The sequence below is a fragment of the Cyanistes caeruleus genome, chromosome 2 (genome assembly GCF_971803275.1).
Source record: "Cyanistes caeruleus chromosome 2, bCyaCae1.hap1.1, whole genome shotgun sequence".
In the NCBI taxonomy this organism is placed as follows: domain Eukaryota; kingdom Metazoa; phylum Chordata; class Aves; order Passeriformes; family Paridae; genus Cyanistes; species Cyanistes caeruleus.
The window spans coordinates 104,633,332-104,660,352 of record NC_141702.1 but is presented as its reverse complement, the minus strand read 5'-3'; the positions used below and the strand labels follow the sequence as shown (position 1 = coordinate 104,660,352).

The following is a 27,021-nucleotide window of genomic DNA, read 5'->3' as shown; positions in this document are numbered from 1 at the left end:
AAACCCACATCACCTTCACTCTGCAGCAGAGTAACATCAATTTCATCTGGTAGGAGCACACTCTTTCCTTGATTTACTTGTGTGTGAACAAGTGATGTATTTTTAATGAGATTTATTTTCATGACAGGAACCTCATTGACAATTTGCATTAAAGACAAGCTAAATGAGCTGTTCAAGAGTAGAACAAGCTTTCTCACATTTGTTTCCTTTAATTAACCCATATAGGATGTTAATTTTGGATTAAGTCCTGCCTTACACCATCTATGAGATCAAAGTTGTCCTTCCATAAAATCTTTCATCACCCTATTTTCTTCATGTTAACCCTTTGAGGACATAACTCACAGAGAAAAATTAGAAGGGCATTTGTTTTAATGCAGTAAAAAATACAGTAATTTTTTTTTTTTCTGTTTTGTCTCAAATAAAACATCAATTGTTAAAATTTCCAGCTGGACAGAAATTTGTATTTCCAGACAGGTTTACTTTAAGTACATAGTCATTTACTGGAATTACCAAGTTACTTCCCATGTTAATTGAAAAGAAATTATATTATATGAAACCCTGGTGACCTCCAAATGGAACTGAAACCTATTAGGTCTGAAGTACAGATCTCTACCACATGTGCTAATAAGTAATTGGTAGCAGTAGACATCCATTATCATCCATAGGGATCAGTTGCATGAGGTAGAAACTCAATCAACAAATTTGAGGGATGTAGGGAGGTGATGAAGGAGGGACATCCTCCATCATCACCAGATAACACAGCTACTTGCCAACAAATAAACATGGACATTCAAGAAAGCCTTGGACTGTTCCAGTGTTGGATGAGACAGAACAGACATAAGAAGCTGTATGGATGCTGGTTCTTCTTTGCTTACTCTCCTTCCTCACAGCTGCTTCCTCCCTATAATATTAAGTCCAAGTTCCCAACTTTCACTCCTGTTGCCCCTGCTCCCCACTCCACACCCTGCAGTGCTCCGTGGTCCAGAGGAGAAGGTGCCAGCCCCAGATTGCAGCATGGAGATGCACACAGGCAGATGAGTTGGCAGGGAGAAGCTGGAGGGTGCTCACTGCAGATGTCACAGCCAGGAATTCAGCTGCCAAGAGAACAAGCTTCTACTGAGGGTGTTCAAACTAAAATTAGTCAGAGTTTATCATTTAGCTAAGATATGTTTTCCTGGAGACAGTGAAAGGGGCTTACTTGATACCAAAAATGCTTTTCTATGATGCCTGGAAAAGTATTCCAAGCCACAGTATTGTAAGATTTTTCACCAGGAAAACATAATTGCCATAGTCTAATTTTTATGTGTGATTGAACAACTTCAGATAAAATTTTACAAAGTGTGGCTGACATAAGCTGCAGGAAAGGGTGCCTAGAAAGACAGCATTAGTAAACTTTTTAAATACCATTGGAGTGTCAGCCTTCTATCACAGTACCAAAAAGCCCAGTCACATCTCATGACAGTAATGGAAACATCCCTTACCATCATTCCCAGAGCAGGAAGCATGAGAGAGGCATCTTGAATCTCTTTCTTGACTCCAGGAGTTACACCAGAGAAAAATTAAGGAACAAAGCATAATATACACCTTACCCAAAGGATGCAAAGTTTAGGCCTGGACACAGATTTGGAACAGGGAATCTCTGTGCTGTGAAACTGCCAGCACAGCCCTGGCTCTGGTTAGCTGCCATTCTTCCAAACAATGCCTGTGCATGGTTTGGGGGCTGACAAAGGCTACAGATTATTCCCAATAGGCAGTTTGGATGTAGATACCTTGCTCTGGAGGCTGCATGAGTTTAGTTGTGTCTTGCCAGGAGTTTACCAGGTGTTCACTAACTTGTTTACTAGCTGTTTGTTTACTACCTTACCAGTTTGTTTACAAGCAGAGAGAGGTTCAAACAGGCTCATAACTCCAAAGAATGACTGTGGTCACCCAGGAAGATGGTGCACCTGTAGCTTACTCCCCCCCACTTAATTCCCCTTCCATTTATCATCAAAGAAATAGGCCAGTGGTGCTCAGATTATTAAACTTGTCAAGCCAGGCAGCCAAACTTCCTGTTGGGAACAACAGCATTTAAAATTACATCAAAATAATTAGGAGGAAGGTAATTTTTATACCCATAGCAGGAGACCAAAAAGACACCATATCAAACACATTTTGTCAGGAGACAGAGGCAAAGATCATTACTTGGAGGATTCAATGAATGTTGTTAGAAACTGCACTTTTCCCCACCTCATTCTTACCATTACATCTTGGCTAAGTGCTAAGAACTATTTCTGAGGAAGAGGTTATGGATGCTGGCAGACAGGAGACAGATATGATCACAAGTTTGAACCTGAAGAACATTATATGCCAGATAGAAAAAAGAAAAAAAAAAAAAAAGAAAAAAAAAGAAAGAACTTTTGGAGAAAGTGAGAAAAGTTCAGAAATAACTAGCATGGCAAAGTAACAACTGAAAAGGCAAAAATTACAGAAGATGTTTTTGAATTGCGTGCAAGAATCCAAGCATCACAAGGGGAACAACAGTTAGAAATGGAATCATTTTAAAATGACCCAGAGAAAAGCAAAGACATATTAAGGAACCTTTACAAATTGGTAGAGAATAATTTCTCTTAGGAGAGTAGTGAAAAAATTACTTAAATCAGTGCCATCCAGAAATGAATTAAAATCAGTGAGTTCCAGTCCAGAGGGAAACTTTAAAGCTAGATTTTGGAAAGCAAATACAGTTCAGTCTGTCATCATTCCCTTTGAATCCAGTGATATAACTGGTGCTGAAACTCTGTAAACCTGTAAGGAGGAACATAAACCCATCACTGATGATAATTTAAGGCATATGATTAAAGAAGGAAGGAAGGAAAAAGATTACCTCTCTGATGCCATCAGTCACAAATCAGCCAGGCCTAACTCAAGGCTGCAAAACTTGAGAACCTGACAAGCTTGCAAAAATGCACCAAAAGATTCTTCTGACAGATACTGCAGCCCCCTTTCATTAGGAAAGTTTTAAGGCCTATTGCAGAAGCAATGGAATTGGGAATAGGTAAAAAAAAAAAAAAAATGAAGTGGCCAAGAATGAACAATGCTGTTCTGAGAATAGAAACAAAAAGCAAAGTATATTCCTGTGTTTAGATCATTCAATTGAGAGCCGTGTGGACTAACCTAGTGGGAGTAACATAAGCCTGCAGCCAGCTCCAAGAGCTAATACAGTATTGAAATTTTGAAATGCAAATCTCGAGGAGCAATTATGCAAAAACTCTTACTAGGCAAGTTTTTGGGGAAACCTTAAAAATAAATTGTAAAAAATCACATGAAGCAGCACTGTGTAAGATAGCGATTGCTATGCCAGGGGAAAGAAATGAAAGGAATGTGCTAAGAATGTAATCTCTGACTGTTGTGAAACACTGAAGTTCCCCAGAGCATGAAGTGAGAGCTAACAGAGCACTGTAACCACCAGTACAGGCACCCATCCCTTCCTACAGAAGAGCTGGGCATTACAGGCACAAGCTGGGAGAACACCCTGACCTACAGGAGAGAGCAGGGTCAGCCCCAGAGTGTCTGGAGGTTCGAACTCTCACAGCTACACAACACACCACCAAAAACAAACAGGGCACACCACATACCTGATTTTGCTTAGGAATATCATTCAGTCCCTCTCTTCAGACATCTTCAGCAAGTTAAGTGAAATGAATTCCCAGTAAAGACCTGCAAGTAGTAACCAACCAGGATCCTGACATTTGTTTGCTCAGAAGAAGCATTCTGCTTTTTAAATTCCTGTAGCAATGTGGCTTCTTGTAATGAACAAGCACACTCAAGTTCTTCTCTGCACCTTGATCCACTCAGAGGAGAATTTATAATTTATCTTTACAGTTAAAATTAATATTTGTCTTTGTAACTGGAGTAGATTACTGTGCTCAACAGGCTGCTAAAATGTCTGCCATTTGGCCATTACCAAAAAAAAAAAAAACAAACCCAGGAATGGAGTCTAGTGAGCCCCTTCTTTATGCCTACACCCAATATTCTCTATGGGCTGCCTGTTCCAAGCTTGCAGAAGTGTAGCCTGTATTGCTCTCAGCAACAGTATGAAGAGCAGCCAGGACAATAACATCAGCCCAGGTGCCTTCTGGACAGGAGAATCACAGAAACAGAAGAGCAAGAACCTTGTCTTTGATCAATTGCTGCTGTGTGGTTTTGAAGATGGTCCCCTCAGACAAGGTGATTTGTCAATTCTGGCAGGCTGCCTGTGATCCCAACCTGTGCTCTGTCTGTATTAGAGAGGCATTATGCAAGCTTGTCTCCAGAATCTCAGCCACACAGCCCCCCTGCAGCGGGGCACAAGTAAGGAACAGTGGGAACACATACTGCACACAAAAGCAGGGAGCAGGAAACTTGGTTCCTTTGTACTGCACGTGCCATTGATCTCAGAGACAAAAGGACCTGCCATTTCTCCAGCACCTTGGGTTCATGTGTGGGAAGCAGGGGAAACAGTGCTCACCTTCCTTTGAAGAACACTTTGACTGTGATGGGAACCAAGAGGACAATGCTGTGGCTAAATAGATGCAAACCTCCTTCCCAACACTAGATTGATGCAGCATAAAACACACAGTTGTAAACTCCGTAACCTCCTGAACTAGCACAGTATAAGGTTAGAGGCACCACCTTAACTGAGCTCCCTCACAGTGTGTGTGTGCATCACAGCACATCTCTGATGACATGATTATCTATGGCTTCTAAAATAATACAATATTAGGCAGTTTTGTTCCACAGCCTTATTTATTACTTCTGAGTCTGTTGTCTCTACTTAATCTTTTCTTGCCTGGAAGAACATCTCTCCATCAGTGAATCAGCATCTCCAGAGAGGAAACGAAATGGAGACACGTTCATAATATACAGCAAATCGCTGTCTTAACACTCAGTTAATGTTCCACAGTGGATTAAGAATTATTGTCCTAGTATTTCAGCTTAGTCCAGATTTAGTGCCCCAGTGGAAGAATTAAGGACTAGATGAAACAGTGCATGTAAAGCTACTTTCTAGAGCAATACAGGAGCATGTTGCTATCACAGTCACCGAGGCAGGTATATGAAAATCAAGGAGCTGCTACAAAGTGGTTCCCTGTTCACAAAAATTCAAGTAAGGGGAGAAAAATCTATTTGGATACCAAATGAAATTACAGTGGTATTGGTGGAAAGCAAACAAAGATAAGCTGGTTGAACAAAATTATTTTACTGTGTGCAGTCATAGACAGAAATATGACTCGTGCCTTCATGGTCTGTGTGTTGTTACAGATCATCTGGTTTGGTACTGCCTGGAATGGTCACAAGAGAAACTTTACAGCAGTTGACGCACAAGTCCTAAACCTTTACTCACAAAAGACTCCCCTGAGGCTGAGGTCTTCAGTGAGGATCTAAATTTGAGAGTGATTTTCTCTAAAATTCCTACCTCTATCCAAGGAATATTCCTGCAGCTCCATATCTGCCCACTGTCTCCCTTTACTTTCTTTGATGTGCTCTTGCAGGTTTGTGGTGACTAAGAGTTGTTGAACTGTGTGTGTTTTGATGGGATCTGAACTGTAAAACCCAGGAAGAAAAGTCCCTGTGAAGGTTCCTATGATCCTCACTCTTCCTGCAATTTCAAATATCAGCTGTACCACCATGAGCTCACACATCTGACTCACTGCTTCTAATCTATTTTCCTCAACTCAGTTTTGCTTTGGCAATATTGCCACCCCCACGTCTCTTGGTGACTGAACACTGAGCAAATTAAATCTTGATCTTTCTCTTTGACTGCTTCCTCTTGTTCTCTCAGTTTTTGTAACTGAGATGCTGCCATATCCCTTTTCCTTTAGGTGAAGTAGCCAGACAACTTTGATTGCTCACAATACTCTTTTGTACATTAGGCTATACCTAAACACAAATGATTTTTCTTCTGCAGTGTTTCTAAGACCCAGGACAGATCATATCCTTGACTACTTTATCTTCAGCAGGATGTTATCTCCTCTGTTTTTGGCCTCCCTGAGACTGCAGCCAACCCAAACCACAGCTTCCAGATTGACCTCATGCCCTGCATAATGATGGTGGCAGCATCATTACTATTATTATTATTAATAATAATAATAATAATAATAATACTTCCCCTCCTCACCCTCCATTTCCCCCAACAGCATTATTTTCTGCAAATTTCTGCTTCCTGCAGTGCCTTTCTCAACCTGTTTGTCTGTTTCTGACATTTCTTTTGCTATTCTTCCCTCCATTCTGACAGCAATTCTTACTTTGAGCACCAAGTATGACTTGTTTGTCACTCTGTCCTCTTTCTTTCTCTCATGCTGCCATAATATGAGTGACTTTTTTTTTTTTTTTTTTTTTACCTGGCAGATCAATGACTCTCTGTGTGCCAGTAGAGCCATCCCAGTCCCAGGAGCCAAAGCACAATGTCACATATTACGCCATCTTTTTTCAAATCCCTCTTCAAAACCTATATCCCTTTAAGACAGAGTGACATCACGAGAACAGAATAACCAAAAACCACTGTGCCATTGGGCTTGATGAGAGAACTATAGCCAGGCATTTCTTCCTTGTGCTGCTCAATAAAATCCATTCCATAACACAAAGGGAGATGATAAATGGTATTACTGAGTATGGCATGAAATGCCAAGAGTGAGAAGGAAACCTCAAGGTTTTAAGATCATTCTAAACTCATTTCTTCACTGAATGATACAATGTCTACATTGAACTGTACTGTTGAATTCACCACTTCCAGCTTCATTCATCAGCCATTTTATGCACCCATTCCTAGGAAAAATACATGGGGCTGCTGGAATACATGACACATTTCCTACTGACCCTGTGCAAGTCAAGCATTGTCACCAGCTTACATGCTGCAGTGTCTCAATCTCCAACCTATTTCTAGAGATTAGCTCTTTACTAATGTAGTAATTCCATTTGTTGTCAGCTCCTCCATTTCTCTACATTTGTTACAGTAAACAGATATAAGATATTAACTTGAAACATTCAGGAGCTATCCCATTATTAGACTGTCTCCTTCTAGTTGGGCTAAGAGGAAAATTAAGGGAATGCAGTTTACTTACAACACTTAGGTGAGGTTTCTTTCCAGAGTTACAGGAATACTCAAGGCTCAAAATGTCTTCTGTGACCACATCAGAAGTTTTCTGGTGAGTTCATTCCTGATATTAGCAAGAGTGCCCTCCCTTCAAAGGTCCCTCATGTTGCTGCTCAGTGCAAGTCATGCTATTTGGTCATGGGGCTGCCCTTGACCAGAGCACAGGCTCATGAGTGCCTTTATTGAAGGTATACATGGCTGGGCCTGGGGATAAAAATAGGAATAGGATGTTTGTGCTACAATACGAGCAAAACTCAATCATCCATGCTTTCTGCTCTTCACTTTCCATATTTGCCCATGGCTCATGGCAGTCCAGGAAAATGGAGGGACATTCTTCCCTGTTGGGGAGGTAGATAATGCTGCCAGTGTGAAAGAATGAAGTGGACTCTTATGAGCTGTCTGGCCTGTGTTTTCCACTCTCAGTTCTGTGATTCATCTAATTAAGGTACACAGCCTGCAAAACAAGAGGAAATTTGGAACTTCTGCTCATTAGCTGGGCATGAATGGGATTTTTTTTCCCCCCTCTTGACTGTCTTCATTTTATCTGCCGCAGTTCTTCATGACTCAGACTCCAGAAGGGCTTATGATTGTGTGGGTTGCCTCTGGCAAAGGCAAGGAGCTTGAAAGCAAGTGTCTGTCTGTCTGACTTTTACTTGTCTCTGAAAACAAACACTGAAAAGCCTATTCCCTGAGCGACTGACCCAGCTGCTGTGTCTTCCCTGCTTGTTGGGGTACAAAATGATTAATCTCCTTCTACACAGTTCAGTACTTAAAGCATATGCGAAGGGGACACAAGGGCTTTCATATTAAGCAGGGATAAAAAAAGACTTATTTTACTCTTAATGAAGAAATAATTTCCTTAAGAACAAAAAGCTCCTCACAGCCAGTGCTTATAAATTGCTTAATTGGAAATACACATAACAGTCCTATGAGGATTATCAGAGTGCTTCTAGCTGGAATTAGAGTCAGGAAAGAAAAGTTATTTTAGAGATACTAATAAAACAGGAGGTTGTAAAGGCTTCTGGGATATATACAGATGTTTTATTTTAGGCTTTGCATATAAAGCTGAATTTTAACCAATTTGTTATTGGTTTGCAAGCTCTGCTGATTAGCCTTGAAGCAGAGGAGTGAAAATAACAGAAGAGACCCCCAGATCAGAGAATGATAGCCCCAAAAAGACAGATTTGAGTTTCTTTAGCTGAGACTTCAGGCTATTGGGCCAGCTACCACTGTCTAGGTATTTGATGTTCCATAAATGTCCCAGAAACAGAGCTAAAGACGTATTTGTCAGTACCTTTCCTGATAGGTATCAAGCTCCTCAGCAATTCTTTGCTTTTTGCCAGAGATGCTCAGTGCACAGACAGGCTCCTTGCCCGGCTGCAGTGGATGTGCTTCCAGCCCCAGCTACCCTTCTCCTAGGAAAGTGGGAAATGGTGGCTCTCACAGCTCCACCACCGCTTACTCCTCTGTCCAATGAGCTTTTCTGCGCAGGAGCAGTGATCCAATGGGGCTGCATCACATCCCTGGATTTTATGTACTTTGATAAGCACAGATATGGAGCCTCTCAGCTGCCCATGGCCAACTAAGTCACCACAGCTTCTCCTTTCCCTTGGAGGCAGCAGAGAGGATGAAAAATGTCTGCCTGTTCATCTCTGCCCAGAGAGCCCACATGCCCTATGTGAAAAAATTTGTTTCTCCTTGTAGATCTTTGTCTAGAGCCCAGCTCCAGGGTCAACTTCCATGGCACCTGAAGCCTTTGCTGAATAAACACCAAACCTTTCTTTGGTGGCTGACGATAAAGACACCTGCACCATCTTCCTGCAGTTGGGTTTGCATATTTGGGTTTGGTTTGGACACCACATCCAAAAGATCCGCTGTAGGATCACCAGACATGATCCTACAGGCAAGGGGAAGCCAACAGCACTGGGGTCATCTCACAATCCTGGGGTCCCCTCACAGGAGCAGGGTCATCTTACAGCCCTGGAGCCACCTGGTCATCCACAAAAACAGGATTTGTGGGCAACAAGCCTATAATTACACACTTGAGAGAGATGCCAATTATCTCAGTGTTGCACAAGCCTGGATGCTCAGTGGTATTCCACAAATCAAGCACACAAGATATCAAAACCTTTTGCTGTTTATATATTTTAGCAGATAAATGAATTTGTGTTCATTGGCTACAAGTTACATAGTTCTCATGTTAATCAGTATTCTAGCTTCTACTTTTAATGATTCTCTTGCTTCTGCTGCTAATTAGTCCCATACTCAGTCTTTCTCTTCTTTTGGGTCAGTGGGTTTCTTGGGTCCATGGCTGTGAGTTGGTTGCTACCATCTCCCTCTGCCAGAATTACATTTTACCCAATTGGAGCTGGTTCAGCACAGTTGCTGAGCTGTCTTTATTAGTTTCTTCCTTATCTTTGGGCTCCTGCCAAATATCATTGCCATCCATAAATTCTGCATTCTTTGTGTCCACTCTCAGCTGCACATCCTTCTCCCCAGGCTCTGTCAATCCCCCACCCCGAGGTCGGATCACTGAAACACCTGGAGCCCTAAACCTCAACAAGGCAGCTCCCCCAACACGTAACTTGTCTTTCCAACACCTGGACATCACTCAGGGATTGCTCGTTAGCTGCTGTCCCTAAAATCTCCTTTCCTGCTGATTAGGCTGGAAAGCACACGACGATCGAACACCAGAGAAGGTAATTTTTTAAGAACAATTTGGCATATTCCGGGTTTTGCAGCACCTCACGGCCCCGCGGCCCTTAGGGCCTCGGCGGGCCCTCACGGAGGCAGCCGAAGGGAGGTGGCGCCACCTGGCGGCCGCTGGCGGCGCGGCTGCCCAGGCCTGGCCGGGGCCCGCTCAGGAGCCGCCTGAAAGCAGCCGGAAAGTCAGAAAAGTCGTCAAAAAAACAACCCCAAAAAAAGACACTGATAGCCGGTGGCACCTGCACAGGTGTAAGGAGCTGTTTTTACTTCTCCGCAGCTCAGGCAGTCAACAAGGCAGGACACACCTGGGAGAAGGGAAGGTGGCTGGTAACTCCTTTTTATCCCTATCCCATCCTGCCCAGCTGAGTTTCCTTGTTTTATGAGTTACCATCTCTGTTTTCTCTTCTAATAAACGGTGGTGTTTGAGTTCAAAAGCCCCACACGGCTCATAGCCTGCTGATGCTGAGGGGAGGAGGAAGAAAAGGTGTCCCTTTGGAAGATGGATCCACTTCAAAGTTGTGGTGATTTGGGGGCTGTCACAACACAGGGAGCCATGCAGTGAAGCTGACAATAGCCGAGCAAAACTGGCTTTTCAGGCAACACTGAGGGAATGAAAGAAGAAGAAGAAAAAAAACATTTTAAGCATTTGAAATGTAAAACTTAAATACAGAGCTTTCATTTTAAAATACATTTATTCTAATTTTTTTTTCCTCTTCCTTTTAGCTGGTGAGAGCATATTCATTAGCAGCTCTGCTAGGTCGAACAGTTTCTAGATTTGATTGAGGTTGGTGTAAAGGTCCACACGGAGTAAAAGCAGTAGCTACTAAAAAATAAAGCTGAAGCTGCCTATTTAAAGCCTGACCTGATCCTAAAGGCAAAGAGTTGCCTGCCTGAGTCTTAGAGGAGTTGCACTGACAGGTAGCTGGGCAAAACCTGTCAGGCTGGCACCAGTAGGGAACTGGGATGTTAGTCATGGATTCCTGCCTGGCTGAGGCAGGGGCTTTTCACTCCAAAAATAAGTAAGACTCATAAAGGGCCTTTTTCACATCAGCTGTGGTGCTTGCATGTGTGTTCATGCTGTGTATCATGTGCAGTCATTTTACAGCTTGAAATTTGTGTGTTCATGTCCTCCAAGGCAGTAGGGGAAAAGACTCAGGCCATGATAGAGGGGACTCCCAGGTCTAAATATCTGCAAAAGGGAAATAAGAAAGGGCATGGACAGGTCTAGGTTTGGACTTCGTTATGTTAGTGATGTTTTTTAATTAAGGGGATGATGATCATGTGTGTCAGGGGAGAGCTGAGACATTCTGAAACCTGATTCATGCTTTCCAGAGAACACAAAGCACCAATCTGCTGCTAAAACTGTTAATTCTGCAAAAGAAGAGCTGGGTAATTTTGTGGGAAAGCTACTCGCAGCCTCTCTGATCCCAAATTTGTGTTACTTGCCATACCTTACGCTTTCCTGAAGCTCACCAGATCTGAGTGAGCCTAAGTAAGTGTGTTAATTTCTGAGTGTTTAGGGAACACACCTCTAAGCAGAAACCTAATTTAGGCAGAGCTCCTTCTTCCCATCATTTTGGCTTTCTTTTCGTGAAATCCCAAATTATACATGGAATGTAATTTTATCTCTGTCTGTCACCATGCTTGGCTCTGCAGTCTGGTAGGGAAGTAAGCCAAAGCCTGTAGCTATCAGTGAAACTCTGTGCTACCCATGGGAGGAGTCCCATAAAAAAACCCCATTTGATCAAGCAATCACCTCTATCGGTGAGAAGTTTAGTGTCTGCAAATATATGCATCACAGCTGAAAATAGTATCTCACTACAATCTGTAAACTCAGAAGAGTCTGCTTACAGTGTCACTCTCCAACACCTTCCAGGCAGAAGAACAGAGATTTTTGTCCTATAGTTGCTCATTTTCAGCTTCAGTCAAAGCCTCAAAATTAGAAGACACTTTTAAAGAAATTCCATCTGGAATTCCCCTGCAATCTCAAGGCAAGGTGTTACAGAATCACAGAACCAAAGAATATTCTGAGTTGGAAGGGAACCACAAGAATCATTGAGTCCAACTCCCGATTCTGCATAGGACAGTTCCAAGAATCACATCATGGGCCATTACTTCTGTAAGCAGATTTGCACAATCCATAAAAATCTTTAAGTCCTTCTAATGGATGAAGTTTTTAATTCTGCCATCCCCTGTCAGAACAGATTTTACTGCAAAGTTTACCTTCATAAAAATTGAATTGTTTGTAAATTACTTACCTCACTCAAAAGGACAGAGGATAGAGAGATCTGGTGAACATAATGTACTTGGATTCTCAAAAACCTGTGGGCAAGATTCCACACCAAAGATTATTAAAGAAATGAAGCTGCTGTGGGATCGCAGGAGTTGTTTCATACAGTGAAAGCTGGTTACAGAATGGCAAAGGGCGAGGAAGAGTCAGCAGTGGGGTGTCCTGGAGATCGGTGCAGGAACCAGTTTGTTTAGTATATAACCTGTGGCTGGAGAAAGGAGTGAGCAGTGATAGCTCTGTGGTCACAGTGCCACTGGAGTTTTCCAAGTATCCAAACACCACACAGAGGCATCTGAAGGACCCCACTAAACCGAGTAGGAAAGAAAAGTGGCAGGCGGGCTTGGGTGGAGATCAATGTAAACTGCTGCTGTAGGAAGTCATGGATGTGACTGTATCAAAAGGCTCAGAAAAGAACTGGACAAATTTGGGACACTAAGTCAAGAGATGAATACTCTGAAGGACTAAAGGTATAGCCTCCAACATCCCCAGTCCAACAGCTGTGGGAACTGAGGGAATTAAGCAGGAAATGTATTGCTGAAAGCCAGGCAAAGGTGCTTACCTGGCTTCTCCCATTGCCAGTGCTGGAGACATGGCATGATGCTGGGAGCACCCAGCACCATGGGCTTTATGTTCCTATTTTGACAAAAATTCTGGTACAAGAAAATCTGAACAAAGACTTTCAGCTATCAAAAGAAGTGGAGGGTTTTTTATAATAGTTTGATTATTTTTCAGTGTTTTAACACTGTTAAAAATAAAAAGCGAAGTATTACATTATAAAAAATTTACTATTCTTTAGGAATTATCATGATCGATCTAAATCAGTTTTCTTCCTTGTAAAACTGGTTTTGATATTTTGAATTTTCATTTTGAATTAGAACTGAAGTGTATTTTGCAATATTGTTGGTCTTGGTAGAATAGAAACATCAATTCCCAGTCAGCTCTAGTGATTATTTCCTTTTCTAATGCTTGTCAGTCTCTATCATCCTGCCATTCTCTGTGACCCTGAAGCCAAGCTCCATGGGAAAGTGGCAGGAGGTGGTTTCTGTGTTTCTCATAGCTTGTACTGTGGCTTGGAATTCTCCAGACTATTTTCCCTATTTCTGTTCAGCTGTGGGATCTGCTTCCCACGAGGCATCTTGCCATACTGCCTCTCCCAACCCTTTTCTTCCCTTCCTTCATCCTAGGTCTTCTTGTATGAGTCTGACAACTCAGTGATAATAATTCCTCCTCCTCACTGTTCTCCACAGGGATCTGCGTGGGTGGGCAGAGCTGGTGTACAGAGCACAGCTTTCTTATCTCTACGAACTCATCAAATTCTCCAAAAGCCTTCCCACCAGAGATAAACTTCTTCACAGGAGATCCATAGCAAAATACACATACATTTTACTAGATCTGGAGCTGGCACTGGAAAATTATGATTGATTTTCCAGATCAAGCACAGCTTAGGAGACACCCCCAGAGAAATCTGGCTTCTTGGCTTCAGAGCAGGTTCCAAAGTGCTGGAGACAAAGGCAGGCATCTTGGGAGCCGGAGCCTGGTGGCCAACCATGTCACCAGCTGCGAGTGGTGGTGCAGCAGAAGGCAGAGCATGCTCCCCCAAGGTGTTGCTGCTGTGCTGACCAGGCAGACACGGGACAGTGTGGGACATGCTAAACCTGTCAGCTGCTTTTGGGGTGACTCACTCAGGGAGGTGCACCCAAGTAACTGAGGCGTGGGCAGGATTTCGCTCAACGCATCATCTGCTTGTGACAGTGCTTCCCCCCACACAAGGGAATATACCCTTTAAATTTCTCTATTTAAATCCCTGTCTTGCTGCCTGCTGGTGTGTGGGCTCCAACTAACTACAGTTGTAAAAAAACCCAATACCTACATGAGACTGGCTCTGAGGGATGCGTCAGCCCGGGGCTCCCTAATGGTCAGCCCCAGGAGAGCTGCCAGGGTACAAGAGAAACCGAATCAGATTCCCTTTCTCAAACACAGGAAACATGGAAGCAAATAAGCCAGAAAACTACATCTTTGGGGACCACATTCTTGTGGAGAAGCAGTTAGAGATAAATCTCCTGCTATGAAGGCAAGGGCATAGTCTTGATCTTCTTTCAATGAGATCAGTAAAATTTCCCTCTCTGCATTCTTCCATGAAACCAGTAACTTACTATGCAAGCACAGGCTCAAAGGAGTTACCCTTTGGTTATAGCTTGCATGTACTAGTGTGTCTTGAAGAGATCTGTGGGTACAGTTGGTGCTGGGAGTCTACATCATCATTTCATAATCCTTATCATCCAAACCAGCTACCCATCACCTGAAACACTTTGGTTAGCTGTTTTTATCAGAGCAGAGGAGGATCTGGATGGTTCAGGTTTTGGCACAGAATCTGGTGGATCCTTACCCCATGGAGAACACAGAGGGTGAGAGGTGCACATCTGCCCGAAGGCCTTCAGCTGAGCCTACAGGAGAGGTTGGTGCTGGAAGCTTTGCCAGGGCATCTTCCTGTAGAGAGGAACGCCTGAGGAAGGAAAGGAGCTTGTTGATGGTGCACAAACCAGAGAAGTAAAGCAGGCTACCAGCACTCTTTTGTTCATGGAAAACAGCTGGAGAAGCTGAACTCAAACCTGAAAAATTTAAATCTCTGAAACCAATTACCATTCAAGCCCTGTTGTGCCCCTCCTTTCAGCATATCTGTGAAGTGTGGGCTCACCTCATCACTTGGGGTCATCCTCTGACACAACTTACAGTCAGCTGCTGTAAGCCTGTGAAGGGAAATATTATTATCCTCAGATCACATTTTTTGAGATAATGGCTCAGCAGTCAGAATGAAATCATCAAACAATAAGATGAACAAAAGCAACAAATACTCATGGGTCATTTTGACTAATCAGCTAATAAAAGACACATCAATTTTATATTGAAAGTTTATTATATTAATACAATCAGATTAAATTATTTTCACAGCTAGTGTACCTAATTATATCAGGCTATGTATATATAGTTTATTCCACCACGTTACAATCTTTTTATCTTTAATCATGCAGTGAGTAATGTGGAAACACAAAGATTTTCTCTACCCCTAAAAAAGGGAAACCAAAATTACAAAAGCATGGTTTTGTAAGAAAATTGTATCATACAATGCACATTCATTTGTACTTGGGCATGGCAACATTAAGTCTTAATAAGTGAACAGCAGCATCTGTCACTGCCATGCTGATTCCAAAAATGCCAAGAGAACTGGGAACAGGGAAATGCCACTGATGTTAGAGATTGAAAAAAAATATTTTTATTTATATATATTCAGAGTACAAAAAAATGTAAAAAAAAATTTTCAGGTATTAAGTGTGACATTTATTTGTATGTTGAAGTCAGAGTTATGGAGCCTTGAAGAACACAAGTGCACAAATGGTTTGTTTTCCTTTAGACCAACAAAGATCAGTAGTGATGGAACTGACTTAAAAAGTGTTACTTCAGGTGTAGAGAGGTGTAACTGAGGTCAGATTCTGGGCTGTCCTTCCTGCTAATGATGCTGCAGAAATAGACAGAAGCATAGGGTTAGGAAGCCATAGGTAGCTGAATTTTTCTGGCAGCCCAGAAAAAAAAAGAAAGACAAAGACATACGTTTAAGAGATTTTATTTCTTTCAAAAAATGTGTTCTAGAATAAAGTGTGGCCAGCATCACAAACCCTTTGCTGGATGATTGTAGTTGCCGGCAAGCAGAAGCCCTTGTGCTTGGTGTTTGGGGATAAAACACCCATTTAAAGAGCAAAACTGCTGCCTCTTTACAAGAGAAGAAATGTCCTTACCTGTCAGCAGCACAGGGCCTGGGACACACACACTGACCTCGTGAAAAGGCTGCTTCTGTAGGACATCGCTCGCTGTTCATACGAGGAGTGCAGCAGGTGGGAGCTGCCAGTCGGCTACGGGACTGCCAGGAGAGGGCAGGCGCTCATGTGTGTGACAAGAGAGCAGGCAGGCACTCACATGTGTGTGACAAGAGAGCAGGCAGGCACTCACATGTGTGTGTATGACAAGAGAGCAGGCAGGCACTCAGATGTGTGTGTGTGACAAGAGAGCAGGCAGGCACTCATGTGTGTGACAAGAGAGCAGGCAGGCACTCATGTGTGTGTGTGTGACAAGAGAGCAGGCAGGCACTCACATCTGTGTGACAAGAGAGCAGGCAGGCACTCAGATGTGTGTGTGTGACAAGAGGGCAGGCAGGCACTCACATGTGTGTGTGACAAGAGAGCAGGCAGGCACTCACATGTGTGTGTGACAAGAGAGCAGGCAGGCACTCACATGTGTGTGTGACAAGAGGGCAGGCAGGCACTCGTGTGTGTGACAAGAGAGCAGGCAGGCACTCATGTGTGTGACAAGAGAGCAAGCAGGCACTCACATGTGTGTGTGTGACAAGAGAGCAGGCAGGCACTCGTGTGTGTGTGACAAGAGAGCAGTCAAGCACTCACGTGTGTGTGTGTGACAAGAGAGCAGGCAGGCACTCACGTGTGTGTGTGTGACAAGAGAGCAGGCAGGCACTCACGTGTGTGTGTGTGACAAGAGAGCAGGCAGGCACTCATGTGTGTGTGTGTGACAAGAGAGCAGGCAGGCACTCGTGTGTGTGTGTGACAAGAGAGCAGGCAGGCACTCATGTGTGTGACAAGAGAGCAGGCAGGCACTCACGTGTGTGTGACAAGAGAGCAGGCAGGCACTCAGATGTGTGTGTGTGACAAGAGAGCAGTCAAGCACTCACGTGTGTGTGTGTGACAAGAGAGCAGGCAGGCACTCGTGTGTGTGTGACAAGAGAGCAGTCAAGCACTCACGTGTGTGTGTGTGACAAGAGAGCAGGCAGGCACTCACACACGTGCGCACACTCACCTGTGTGTTTTCACTCACTCACTCACTCACTCACTCACTCACTCACTCACTCACTCACTCCCCCCACTGTGCTCACTGAAGAGCTTCTCACCAAAACCAAAGGCTCACACATACAGACAATTCAGATCCTTACAATGCTACTCCTCAAAATTTAAATTAAAGAGATATAACCTGCAGAACCAACCTAAATCCAAAGATCAGAAGACTTTACCCTCTCCCCGTTTCTCTCTTGTGTTTATTCTTTTTCCCAAGTTCAGAAATACAGATCTGAGTGACACTTACTCAGTATGCAGATATGCAGAATGTAAACATCACCACACAGCACCCAGCACCCTTTTTGATTAACAAAGTCACCAACATATTTGCCATGCAAGCACAGGGATTTTTCAAGACTGTCAGGTTGCAGGAAGTCTGCAAAATAATTTGAATTCACTTTTGCTAATGACCTGGATTGGAAAGAATGGAAAGAAAAAAACAACACAGACAGGGCTGAGGTAGATTTGGCCATATCTGATGTAATGTCACTGTACAGCAGGAAGACAAATAGCATCTCACAGTAACAGGCAGATGACCACAACATAAGCAAACAGGGCCTAGGGAGAAGATTCCCCCATTCCAGCAGGAGTGCCCATCCTGCAATCACATTGCTACAGGCAATAGAAAGAGTTGTCACCACAGTGCTAATGACCCTAAACTGTGGCCCACTTGGACTGCACACAGAAGGCTTGATCTCTTGCTAAAATGGTCAGGAAAAGGAGAAATGGGTGGGCTGTGGAGTGATCTTTCCTGTGTGGGTATCTGCCTGTTACACTCTGGGCTGGACACACTGGAATTTTTACATGTTGGCCAACAGTGGACCAGCAGCTTTCTTCCAGGCTGGGACACAAGTAACAGGAACGTGCCAGAAAGAAACTATTCAAGACAATTCATTTTCTATCCTCTTTCTTGGCAGGTGGATTGAGGGGAGCCTCCCACATGGACAAATGCATGGACACAAGCATCCTGCTGTCTGCTAGAAATCAACCCATAAAGCCTGAAGTGCCTGATTCCTGACCTCTGCATTGATCCACAGCTATTGCAACCAACAAGAGACCCCTGCACCATTTTACACTCACAGTGGGCTGCTCTGGCTCTCTGCGTACGGCCTCCTGACTTAATAGAAAGCGCTTTCCATTAGTGCCAGCAGTCCCTACCTGCCTCCTTAGATTTGTAAGATGAATAATCCGCCTGTCCTCCTCCTGTCTTTTCTGAAACTTTTCACGGCACTGAAACACATGGTTTCCAGCCAGTGCAATAGCACTGGATGATTTCCATTTCCTCCTTTCCTGGGATCTCTGCTCCCGGGGCCTAATTACTATTCTAATAATATCCTTCACCAGCCTCCTCCGCCTCTCACCCACCAACATCCGGATGAGATACCGCAGTGCTGCTGGGGACAAACCCAATCCTGCTCTTCTGGACTCCCGGGGTGCCACAGGGGCCGTGCTCTGCACAGTCACTCTGGGCAGCCATGGGCAGCGAGAGCCTGCTCTGTCTTCTGCCTCCAGCTCCGGGTTTTCAGGTTTTCGGGGGAGTATGTGCCAGTGCTGGGGAGCCTGAGGGCTTGGCAGAAGCAGCTGAGCCGCTGCTTATAATGCAAATCTGCCTTGGGCTCTGCTTTGCTTCCCAAGCTGTGACAGCCTCTGTCTGCAGCACGGGCTGTCGAGCGAGCAGGCTTCCCTCAAAACCCTCACCCAACGCTGACCCTGCATTTCCCCATTCGCAGCCTTCCCCATCGAACGAGGAGGAATACACACTGATGGAGAAGGACTTTCAAGTCCCCAGGGGCAGGGGTGGAGAGACGCTGCAGCACCAGACATGTGGGATTTCAGGAGAAGGGTTAACCCCTTCATGGCCTGCTTGCCACTTTTGGGGCTGGGCTGACATTTTCTCCACCTCACAAGCAAGCCTGCTCATTCACCTGGCCTAGAGCAGGTGGCACGGGAACTAAGGTCCTCCCACGGCCTGTGGGAAGAGATGGCTGGGAGGAGCATCCCAGTGTCTCAGAAAGGATGTTCCAGGTGGCTGTGGACGGCAGGTTCTGCAACCTCACAGTAAACCTCCAGCTGGCCATGGCTGGCATTGCCAGTGTCCTGGCACACAGGAGGTAGCCCATGCAGAGGGAAAATAAATAGAAGTGCTCCCTGTGCTGATGGAAAGGTCCAGCATGGCCTCCTTGGCACAAGCAGGGAATTAGCCAGATGAGACACAAGTCATTTTTGCACAAAGCAATTGAGATTTCACTATACATCTTTCTTAGCTGCTGCCTGTGGAAAGCAGTTCATGCCCCACAGCTTTGGGCTCCAAATCCAGCTGGAGAGTGAGTTCTTCACTGCTGCCCAGTGCAGACAGGGGAAGTGAGTTACGCTACTTCAGCAGAACAGAGGGTAGCGCTTACAAGGAGGAGGGAACACTGGTGTCCAAAATAAGGGATGTCCCCCAAAGGGAGCTGGGATTCTGCCATCTCTGTTGTTGCTGAGAACAGCCAGGAGAGCAGGATCAGTGCCTTGAGCAGAGAGGGAAGAATGGTTCAGAGCTACTCAGAAGGCTGCCCAGCCCCAGCCCCGCTTCCTGCAAACTCACCCTGCCTGCAGTGGCCAGTCAGGGGGAACATTTTGTAATTTCCAGGATAAGGATTTCTTTCTGGACCTGGCTTGCAAAAATACTCCAATGGACAGCAAGTAACAACTTTTAACAGCAGAACATCATACCCCAGCTTAGGATAACTAACAAAAGGCTCTGAGACCCACAGGGAAATCAAGTTAGCGAGCTACATCTCCTGTAGAGATATGTTCTAAAACACAAGTCAAGGAGAAATAATATCACCTGTGAAAGACAGGGCACCCACTGTCCCTGCTCTAGTTGTCATTTGTTTACTGGACAGCAGGGTAAATTGTTCCTTCCCCATTGCACAAGTCTGTAGAGGCATCAGGGCTGGGATTGCCTTTAACCCCCTCGCTCCCAAGTGAACCTGGATGCTTTCCATTAGCTATTCTGTGGATCTTTATCTCTCATCCCACAGGAGTGTACAGGCACTGCCCCTCTCTGAACTCATGCCCTCCACACCATGACCTGCTGCAAAGTAACTCGATAGGATGAGTTAGCCTGCAGGAACTGCCTCTGCATCCCTACAGCATCAGTCATGCACTTTGTGGTTATTACTAATGGTGCTTGAACATTGTTAGAAAGGAAACCTGATGTTTGAACCTTGTTGGTAGGGGATGGTATTTCTCCCAGCTCTAGCAGTGACACCATTTAAAAATCCCACTGGGTACGTAGCTCCTTTTAAGCCAGGTGCATTACACGGGATACAGTTATCATATTGGGAATTCAGATACACTGATACCAGCTGACAACTAAGAAACCAAACATAACACAGTCTCAACTACAGTTAACCCTTCACATGCACAACAAAACAGAAAACAAGGAAGGCTTTTGCCTTTAAAAGTGCCGTGCCTGCAATCAGTTAGAAAAAACATTTAAAATCTTGTCACAAAATATTGGATTTTCCAGCATAGCCTAATAGGTTAAGTACTAAAATCACACTAAAATGCAGAGGGTGCTGGATGACCAGCTCCTCTAAGTTGCCTTGGAAAATCCAAGACCCATCGAATAAAGTCAAGGAAAAACATTTACCACATTTTTTGCTGGTAGCTTTTTGCCATAGGATGGTAAGGGCTTTAGTGCCTGAGGTATAGGTAGGTCCTGGATGCTTTTAGGGAAGTGGGAAGGGGGAAGAGTCTGGAGAATAGTTTGCATAGCTTGCAGATATAAAGAAGCAGGTGTGTTCCCCACCAGGCTGTTGAATTTGTCTTCTCCCAGCAAAGCTGTCCAGTGATCTGGATGCTCCTGCAGAACTTTCCGCATCTTGAACTGTGGGTTGGGCATGAAGAGCAAGAGGTAGTCGAGGCAGAGCTTCTTTGATGCGACATTGACTTTGGAGTCCCACATCTGCTCCAGGATGACGTCCAGCGGGGTAAGCCCTTTACTGTCCTCTATCCTGGGAGATGCTCCATTCCCGAGGAGGATGAGGACTGTCTCTGACCTCAGCAGTTCGCAGGCAAGGTGCAGGGGTGTTTTCCCATCTTCCAGATGAAAGCAGCCAGCCCTATTGATATAGGAGTTCAAGCTGGGGAGCTTGTGTGCAATTTTGATGATCAGTCCCAAGATATCTCTCCTGTCATATGTGACCGCCATGGCCAAGTGAGGAGCAGAGGATGGGCAATAGCAGAAGTGCTCCCCAGGCACCTTGAGAGCCTCCTCTGGAAAATGAGACAGCAGATACTGAGCATAAGGCAGGTGATTATGCACCACTGCATAGAGAAGGGCTTCTGAAGGTGAGTAGGTTCGTAGGCTGGCATTTTCCTCCCAGTAAAAATACTCCATAGTTCTCATGTCTTCCAGCATCCACACAGGCTTGTGATCTCTCACAGCCTGGTAGAACATATAGGATAAGAACTTGCAGTGCCTGCTCTGATCATCCTGCAGGCTGGCCTGGTTACTGGCCATGGCTCAGCAAATAAAGAACAGCTCCACGTAAAATCACTCCAGACTGTAAGATTGGTGCACTTGCAATGCTGATCCCGATGCTGCTGCAACCTTCAGGCTGTCATTGCTGCCTGGACTGCACTAGCTGGAACGCATGGGCTGATCATCTCCACCCATTCATTGTTTTTCCCCTCACTGCAGTGGTTTTGTTTAGGTAAGCACAATCCCACAGGATCAGTTAACCCGTGCCATGCAAGCAGATGGTTGGTGAGTACATCCTGCTCTGCGCGTGGCACAGGTTACTGAAACGCTGTCAGGCTGCCAGTGATTTTATACACACACAGCCACAGAGAACAGAGGGAGAGACTAAAATTAGCTTGAGAGGTGAGGCAGATTTCTGTCTGCATTTCATGTCTAACCAGATCAGCTCATACACTGCAGCAAGTGGAATAGCAATATTCCGCTATTTTTTTTTTTCATGTCACTCACACACACAGAGCTCATTATATAGTAAAAAATATGTAGCAGTGTAAAATACTCCAGAGCTGATAATAGGCACGATTCCATGCTCGGGAAATCAAGGGATTGGTAGTGGTAGCACTAGGAAAGGATCCCTATTTTATAAATAATGGTATGGCTGGCCACTTAGGAGACACTGATGTTAATGGATTGTCTATAAGGCATTAGTGATGTTGAAGACGCCAGCATTAATCTCTGCAGAGAAAAGAGTCAAACGGTGTGTGCAGTAATGGTGCCCAGAGTCATAAAGCAGATTGCTCAGTTTAAACGCCTGCCTTTGTTTAGCAAGGAAATACCTGGAGTGCCTCTGCTGCACAGCAAGGGCATAAACAAAAGGTTAGTGGCCAAACCCCACTGGCGTCTGGGGAGCTTTGATCTAAGCATTTCCCAGATGTCCTGCTTTGGGACTCTGGTCAGAGCCAGCAGCAATGGAGGGAAGTGGAATTAGGCAATCAGATTTGTGCAATGCCTGGGTAAAACATAGAGGACCAAGGCCTACAGGTTTGAGGGGAAAGTTCCTATTGGATGACGCAGAAGGATCTGGCCAAAATTAAATTCACAAAAAAGAAATGAACTAAGACTCTTTTATGGCAAGATGTGCTTAAGGAAGGAGGATTTCCATGCATCTTCTAAATCAACATATTGCAATAAAATGGTATCTCACCATTTTGGTAGGAAAATGGGATTTCCCTTTGAGGGAAAATACAGCAAATCAAGAAATCCTTATTTTCATTTCACAAGAAGACAAACATATAGTAAGTATATTCAAACTAGACAGAATTCAAGTATCAGATCTCCAAATGTTGTTTGGAGTCATCCAAAGAGAAAACCAAAGCCACTCACAAAACTGGGTCTAGATCTTGCCCATCTTCCAAAGCATTATGCTTTGGATGATGTAGATGTTAAGATAAGGCTCTCCAGGGAAGTGCTCACAGCACCCAACCTGTCAGAGTTCAAGGAGCATCTGGACCATGCTCTTAGTCATACAGATTAGTTTTGGGTTGTCCTTGATAGTGGACTTGGTGCAGACACATAGAAATCAAGAGAAAAATGTTCTGCAAGTATCTCCAACTGAGATGGAAGTCAAAACCCCAGATTTAGAAATGGCCAAAAAGCTTCTAGCAAATCACCTCTACAGCACAAGTCCAGGATATCCGGAATGTGAAAACATGTGTAATTACACGGTACCTTGTAATTACAGTTTACACTATAATTCTGCCTAGGAAACCCAGACCAAAACTAGGAGAGTCCCTCACATGGTTTGCTCACCTCTTTATGGTTCCAAATGGCACAGGTCTGTCTGCTCGGGTGGCTCTTGGTCTTGGCCTCTTCTTTTTTTCTCCAGGAGTTTAGAAAAGATGGTGCTAAGGCCACCTTTGATTTTGATGGCAATGCATTGCTACTGAATTTTATTGTAAGCATAATACATCCATAAAACATTATAGAAACATTAAAAGTGGAAGACATTGATGTGGAAAGCTTCACTTTCCTGAAGTGAACTAGAAGACTAGGAGTTTGGAAGTTTCAATTCATTTCTTTGAAATAAATCTGTAGCTAAAAATAATGTCTCCTAATTCATAAGGTGTTTGTTGTGGCTTTCCTCTTTGACAAAGTGCAGTCTATAAGAGGAATAGAATCAGTGTTGACTCATAGAGAGAGCATCAAGGAACAGGTTTGAAGGGAAAAACTGAAGAACAAAAGCTGATTTTACCCAAAACACCATTTACCTTTTCATCTGAAGCTGAGAAGCTCTTTAGATCTCTCCTGGGCTGATACATTTTTCACATTTGATGGTGACTTCAGCTTATAAAGAATTTGGTTATTTTGAACTTATGAGAAATACAGAATGTTTCTGAGCTATTCAGAAACCTTTTTACTGTGTAATGCTAGTAATATTGTTTCTGAGCAAAAGGGAAACATACCTTACATCTAAAGACAAGAATTGAATGTTAGTAGAACCAAAATCTTAGCATGCTAATAAAAAAGTCATTATTAGTCCAGGTCAAATGCAGAAAAATAAATAATACTCCTATCAGAAAAGAGTTTCAATAGCAATACTAATAATTAAAAAATAATTTGAAGCCTTATGCACGCTTCTTATCTGCTATCCATATTCCTAGTGTTATGTTCCCCCTGTCCTGCCCCCTCATCTAAATCCTAAGGTTGGTGTTTTCATTCTGATGGTGGTGTTACAGGAAGTCATCATCATCATCTGCAGTTGTTCTGTGGGAGGAATGTGGTGTTGATGGTGATGGTTTCTTCTTCCTCATTCCAGATTCTCCTGGGGGGTAAGTTTTATGATTTGTTACATACTTTTACACCTGCTTTTTTCTTCATTAGATTGCAACTCCATTTCACATCCATATTCACAATACTGATTATATACATGTAAGCTATTATTTATTTGTCATCTTTTCTACCCCTGAAACCATTCTCATCCAGCTCTGTATCTGCATTTCTTTAGCTGTCCATAGGTGAGTGGTTTGTAGCTGTGAGTGCTCCAGAGTCAGGCCTGTGCCTCATCTCTTACCATCCCACTGGGCCTGCAGCCCCCCACACTGCACCTCGTGCTTCCACTTCACAGCAACTCTGCTGTCACACCAAGCCCATGGTGACCTCTGTTAGCTCCAGCTTATGAAATTGGAGTTGTGAACACCTCATAGTGCACAGAAGAGCTGGTATAAAACTATGGTTCTACCATGCAGTGCTAGTGAAAGTAAACCAAATCAGCCATAGGCACCTGGTTAGAAAGAGGAAGGTGTCCCTACAGCTTGGTTTGCTGCGAGCAGAAGGTACTCTATGGTAGTCCAGGCAAAGCAAGTTTGGCAGATCTCAGTCCTGAGCCTTTGCAAGCTCAGTACAGAACCTGCATACTGTTGAGCTGATCTGAGCTCACATGGATCCCATGTCTACTAGAGCTTGGGGCAAGGCTGCTCTTCCCTTAAAGGAGAGAAATTTCTTGCTCCCACCAGGCAGTGAAATGACAAATACAAAAGTCCCACTTCTGATTTATTCCCAGTCCTAGTGATCAAAAGCTGCTGTTGGTTTTGTCTTTTTCCAGAAGGTGTCTTCACTCACTCTTGTCCCCACAGTTCTTCTCATTGCTCTCTGTAATTCTGTACAGAGGGACAAGAGGAAGAAATTACAGGGAAAGGCTTCTAAGCCTGAGCCCCACTCTCAGCATGCACAGATCTGAGTGTGCCTCCTCCTCTTCCTTTGTCCACTTTTAAACTCAGGGTATAGACAGAGCCCTTGATATAGGAAACATTTCCAGCATATCTGGGTTTTGACAGGGAGCAGACCTTTTAGAAGCAACATGACAGTGTGTTTGCCACCAAGAGCAGTCGGTGCAGCAGGAGCACGGTGACAGCAATGCCAGACAATGAGCTACCCTGCTTATGGCAAAGCAGAGCCTGCTGCAAATGTGAGAGCATCTCCACAGCTGTGAAAGCAGGGAAGTGTATGACTGAAGATGGATCCTCAAACAGAATCATCTGTGTCTCCAGTGTCACAGGATAATTTATAGAGACAGCTTAATTTATAGAATACCTGACAGGTGCCTATCTGTACTCCAGGTGAAAGCTGACTGATTTTTTTGGAGCCACACTCATCTCTTGGGCACACGTAACCCCAGTGTGTGTTGCTGCATGGCACTGGACAGCTGCAAAATCCTGCCACAGCTGTCTGGTTGTCACTATGTGACCTGAGTGTCAGAGACCTGTAGCATAATACTAGCTGTAGCCCCTGTCTCTGAGGTACAAGCTCCCTTACCTTCAGATGAGGGATGTGGGTTATTGAGTCTTTCCAAAAGCCATCTTCCTCCTAAGCCTCAGCAACCCCTCAGTTTGGGGTCTGAACAAGCAAGAGGGATGGGTGCTGAGGTCTCAAGTTGGACTGGGCTGAGGACAAAGAGTAAGCTGCGCCAGGAGATGGGTCAGGAGCACGACCCAGAGGAGGTGGCAGAATTGAGGAGCGAACTTCATCAGAACACTGGAGGAAACAGAACAATGCAGTGCAGCCAGTGCCGTCCTGTGTTCTGAAAAGGGCCCTCATAGATGTGAGATCAGTGCTAAATAAACTGTTTGGCTTATTGAGTTCTCCATTTTCAGGGAAACTCATGTGACAGTGGGATTGCCATAGCCTGAAGACTGTCAAGTGCTGCAGGCTGGTCAAGGCAGAATCCTGACCACCATGAATGAAATGCTTTTCCTCTCTCAGCTCCCAGGGAGTGATTGCCCATTTCCAAAGGCAGGCACTCAGTAAACACTGGGCTAGCTCCAAAGGAAGGATAATGATGTTTCCAAATATCACTGAACGTCATAGGCATCTTCGAATGTGGGTTCGATCAAGCAGTATGTTCATGTCTGGAGAATGAGACGTCAGCTCAGTTTAATCAGCTATAAAAACAAGGCTGTTTTTATTCCATTTTTTGAAAATGCTTTTGAGACCTGATTGCACAGAGCCTGCATGCCAAGAATCCCAGTGTCTCCCATTTCTGTAAACCCATTTGTTTCAGTTCCCAATTCCTATCCTAATCTGAGGCTACATCTCTCCAAGGCAGTACATAAATAGACAGATTACCATGCCTCTTCCAGAAAGTAACCTGTCAGCTGAGTTCTGTTTAAAGAACAAAAAAAGCCCCTGCAGACAGTCTGTGCCTACAGACACATTGAGCCAGATGCTGTTTTTCCAGGGAAAGGCAGAGACTGTGAAACAGTTTTATATCATTGGATGCTTTCCTTCCTCGTGATGATTACGGGTGTCGGTGCCCTGTTTCACCACACCCCTATGTAAATGTCAAGGCTGTCAACTGCTGAGAAAGCATTCAGGAAGGCATGAATACATTTAGTTTCCAATACTGACAAAAAGCAATGCTTTTTTACACGAACCATAATTAACCTCTGCAATTCAGTGCTATGTGATATCAGCGAGGCTTAATGTTTGACAGTCTCCAAAGCAAGCTTCTTTTTTTTTTTTTCTTTTTTTTTTTCTTTTTTTTTCTGTAAATTGA

The 27,021-nt window shown here is 44.1% G+C and overlaps 1 protein-coding gene and 2 long non-coding RNA genes across 3 annotated transcripts; all 3 read right to left on the bottom strand.

The window, feature by feature from the left end:
• Window positions 1–351: 351 nt before the first annotated feature.
• LOC147655076 (uncharacterized) lies at window positions 352–3,299 on the bottom strand. Its single transcript, XR_015281439.1, has 2 exons — window positions 2,864–3,299; window positions 352–1,094 (listed from the first exon to the last, which is right to left on the bottom strand). It is a non-coding gene; the product is annotated as an uncharacterized LOC147655076 (long non-coding RNA).
• A 5,932-nt stretch (window positions 3,300–9,231) lies between these two features.
• LOC147655075 (uncharacterized) lies at window positions 9,232–14,607 on the bottom strand. The gene is made up of 3 exons (XR_015281441.1): window positions 14,491–14,607; window positions 12,073–12,136; window positions 9,232–10,416 (listed from the first exon to the last, which is right to left on the bottom strand). It is a non-coding gene; the product is annotated as an uncharacterized LOC147655075 (long non-coding RNA).
• Window positions 14,608–20,536: 5,929 nt separating this feature from the next.
• Window positions 20,537–21,597, bottom strand: LOC111926121 (ankyrin repeat domain-containing protein 9-like). Its single transcript, XM_086871310.1, has one exon. The coding sequence runs from the start codon at window positions 21,510–21,512 to the stop codon at window positions 20,622–20,624; it is 891 nt and encodes a 296-aa protein (XP_086727436.1). The 5' UTR covers window positions 21,513–21,597; the 3' UTR covers window positions 20,537–20,621.
• Window positions 21,598–27,021: the final 5,424 nt, after the last annotated feature.

Coding starts and splice junctions, on each gene's coding strand:
- LOC111926121 (XM_086871310.1), bottom strand. CDS start 21,512: ATGGCCAGTAACCAGGCCAGCCTGCAGGATGATCAGAGCAGGCACTGC.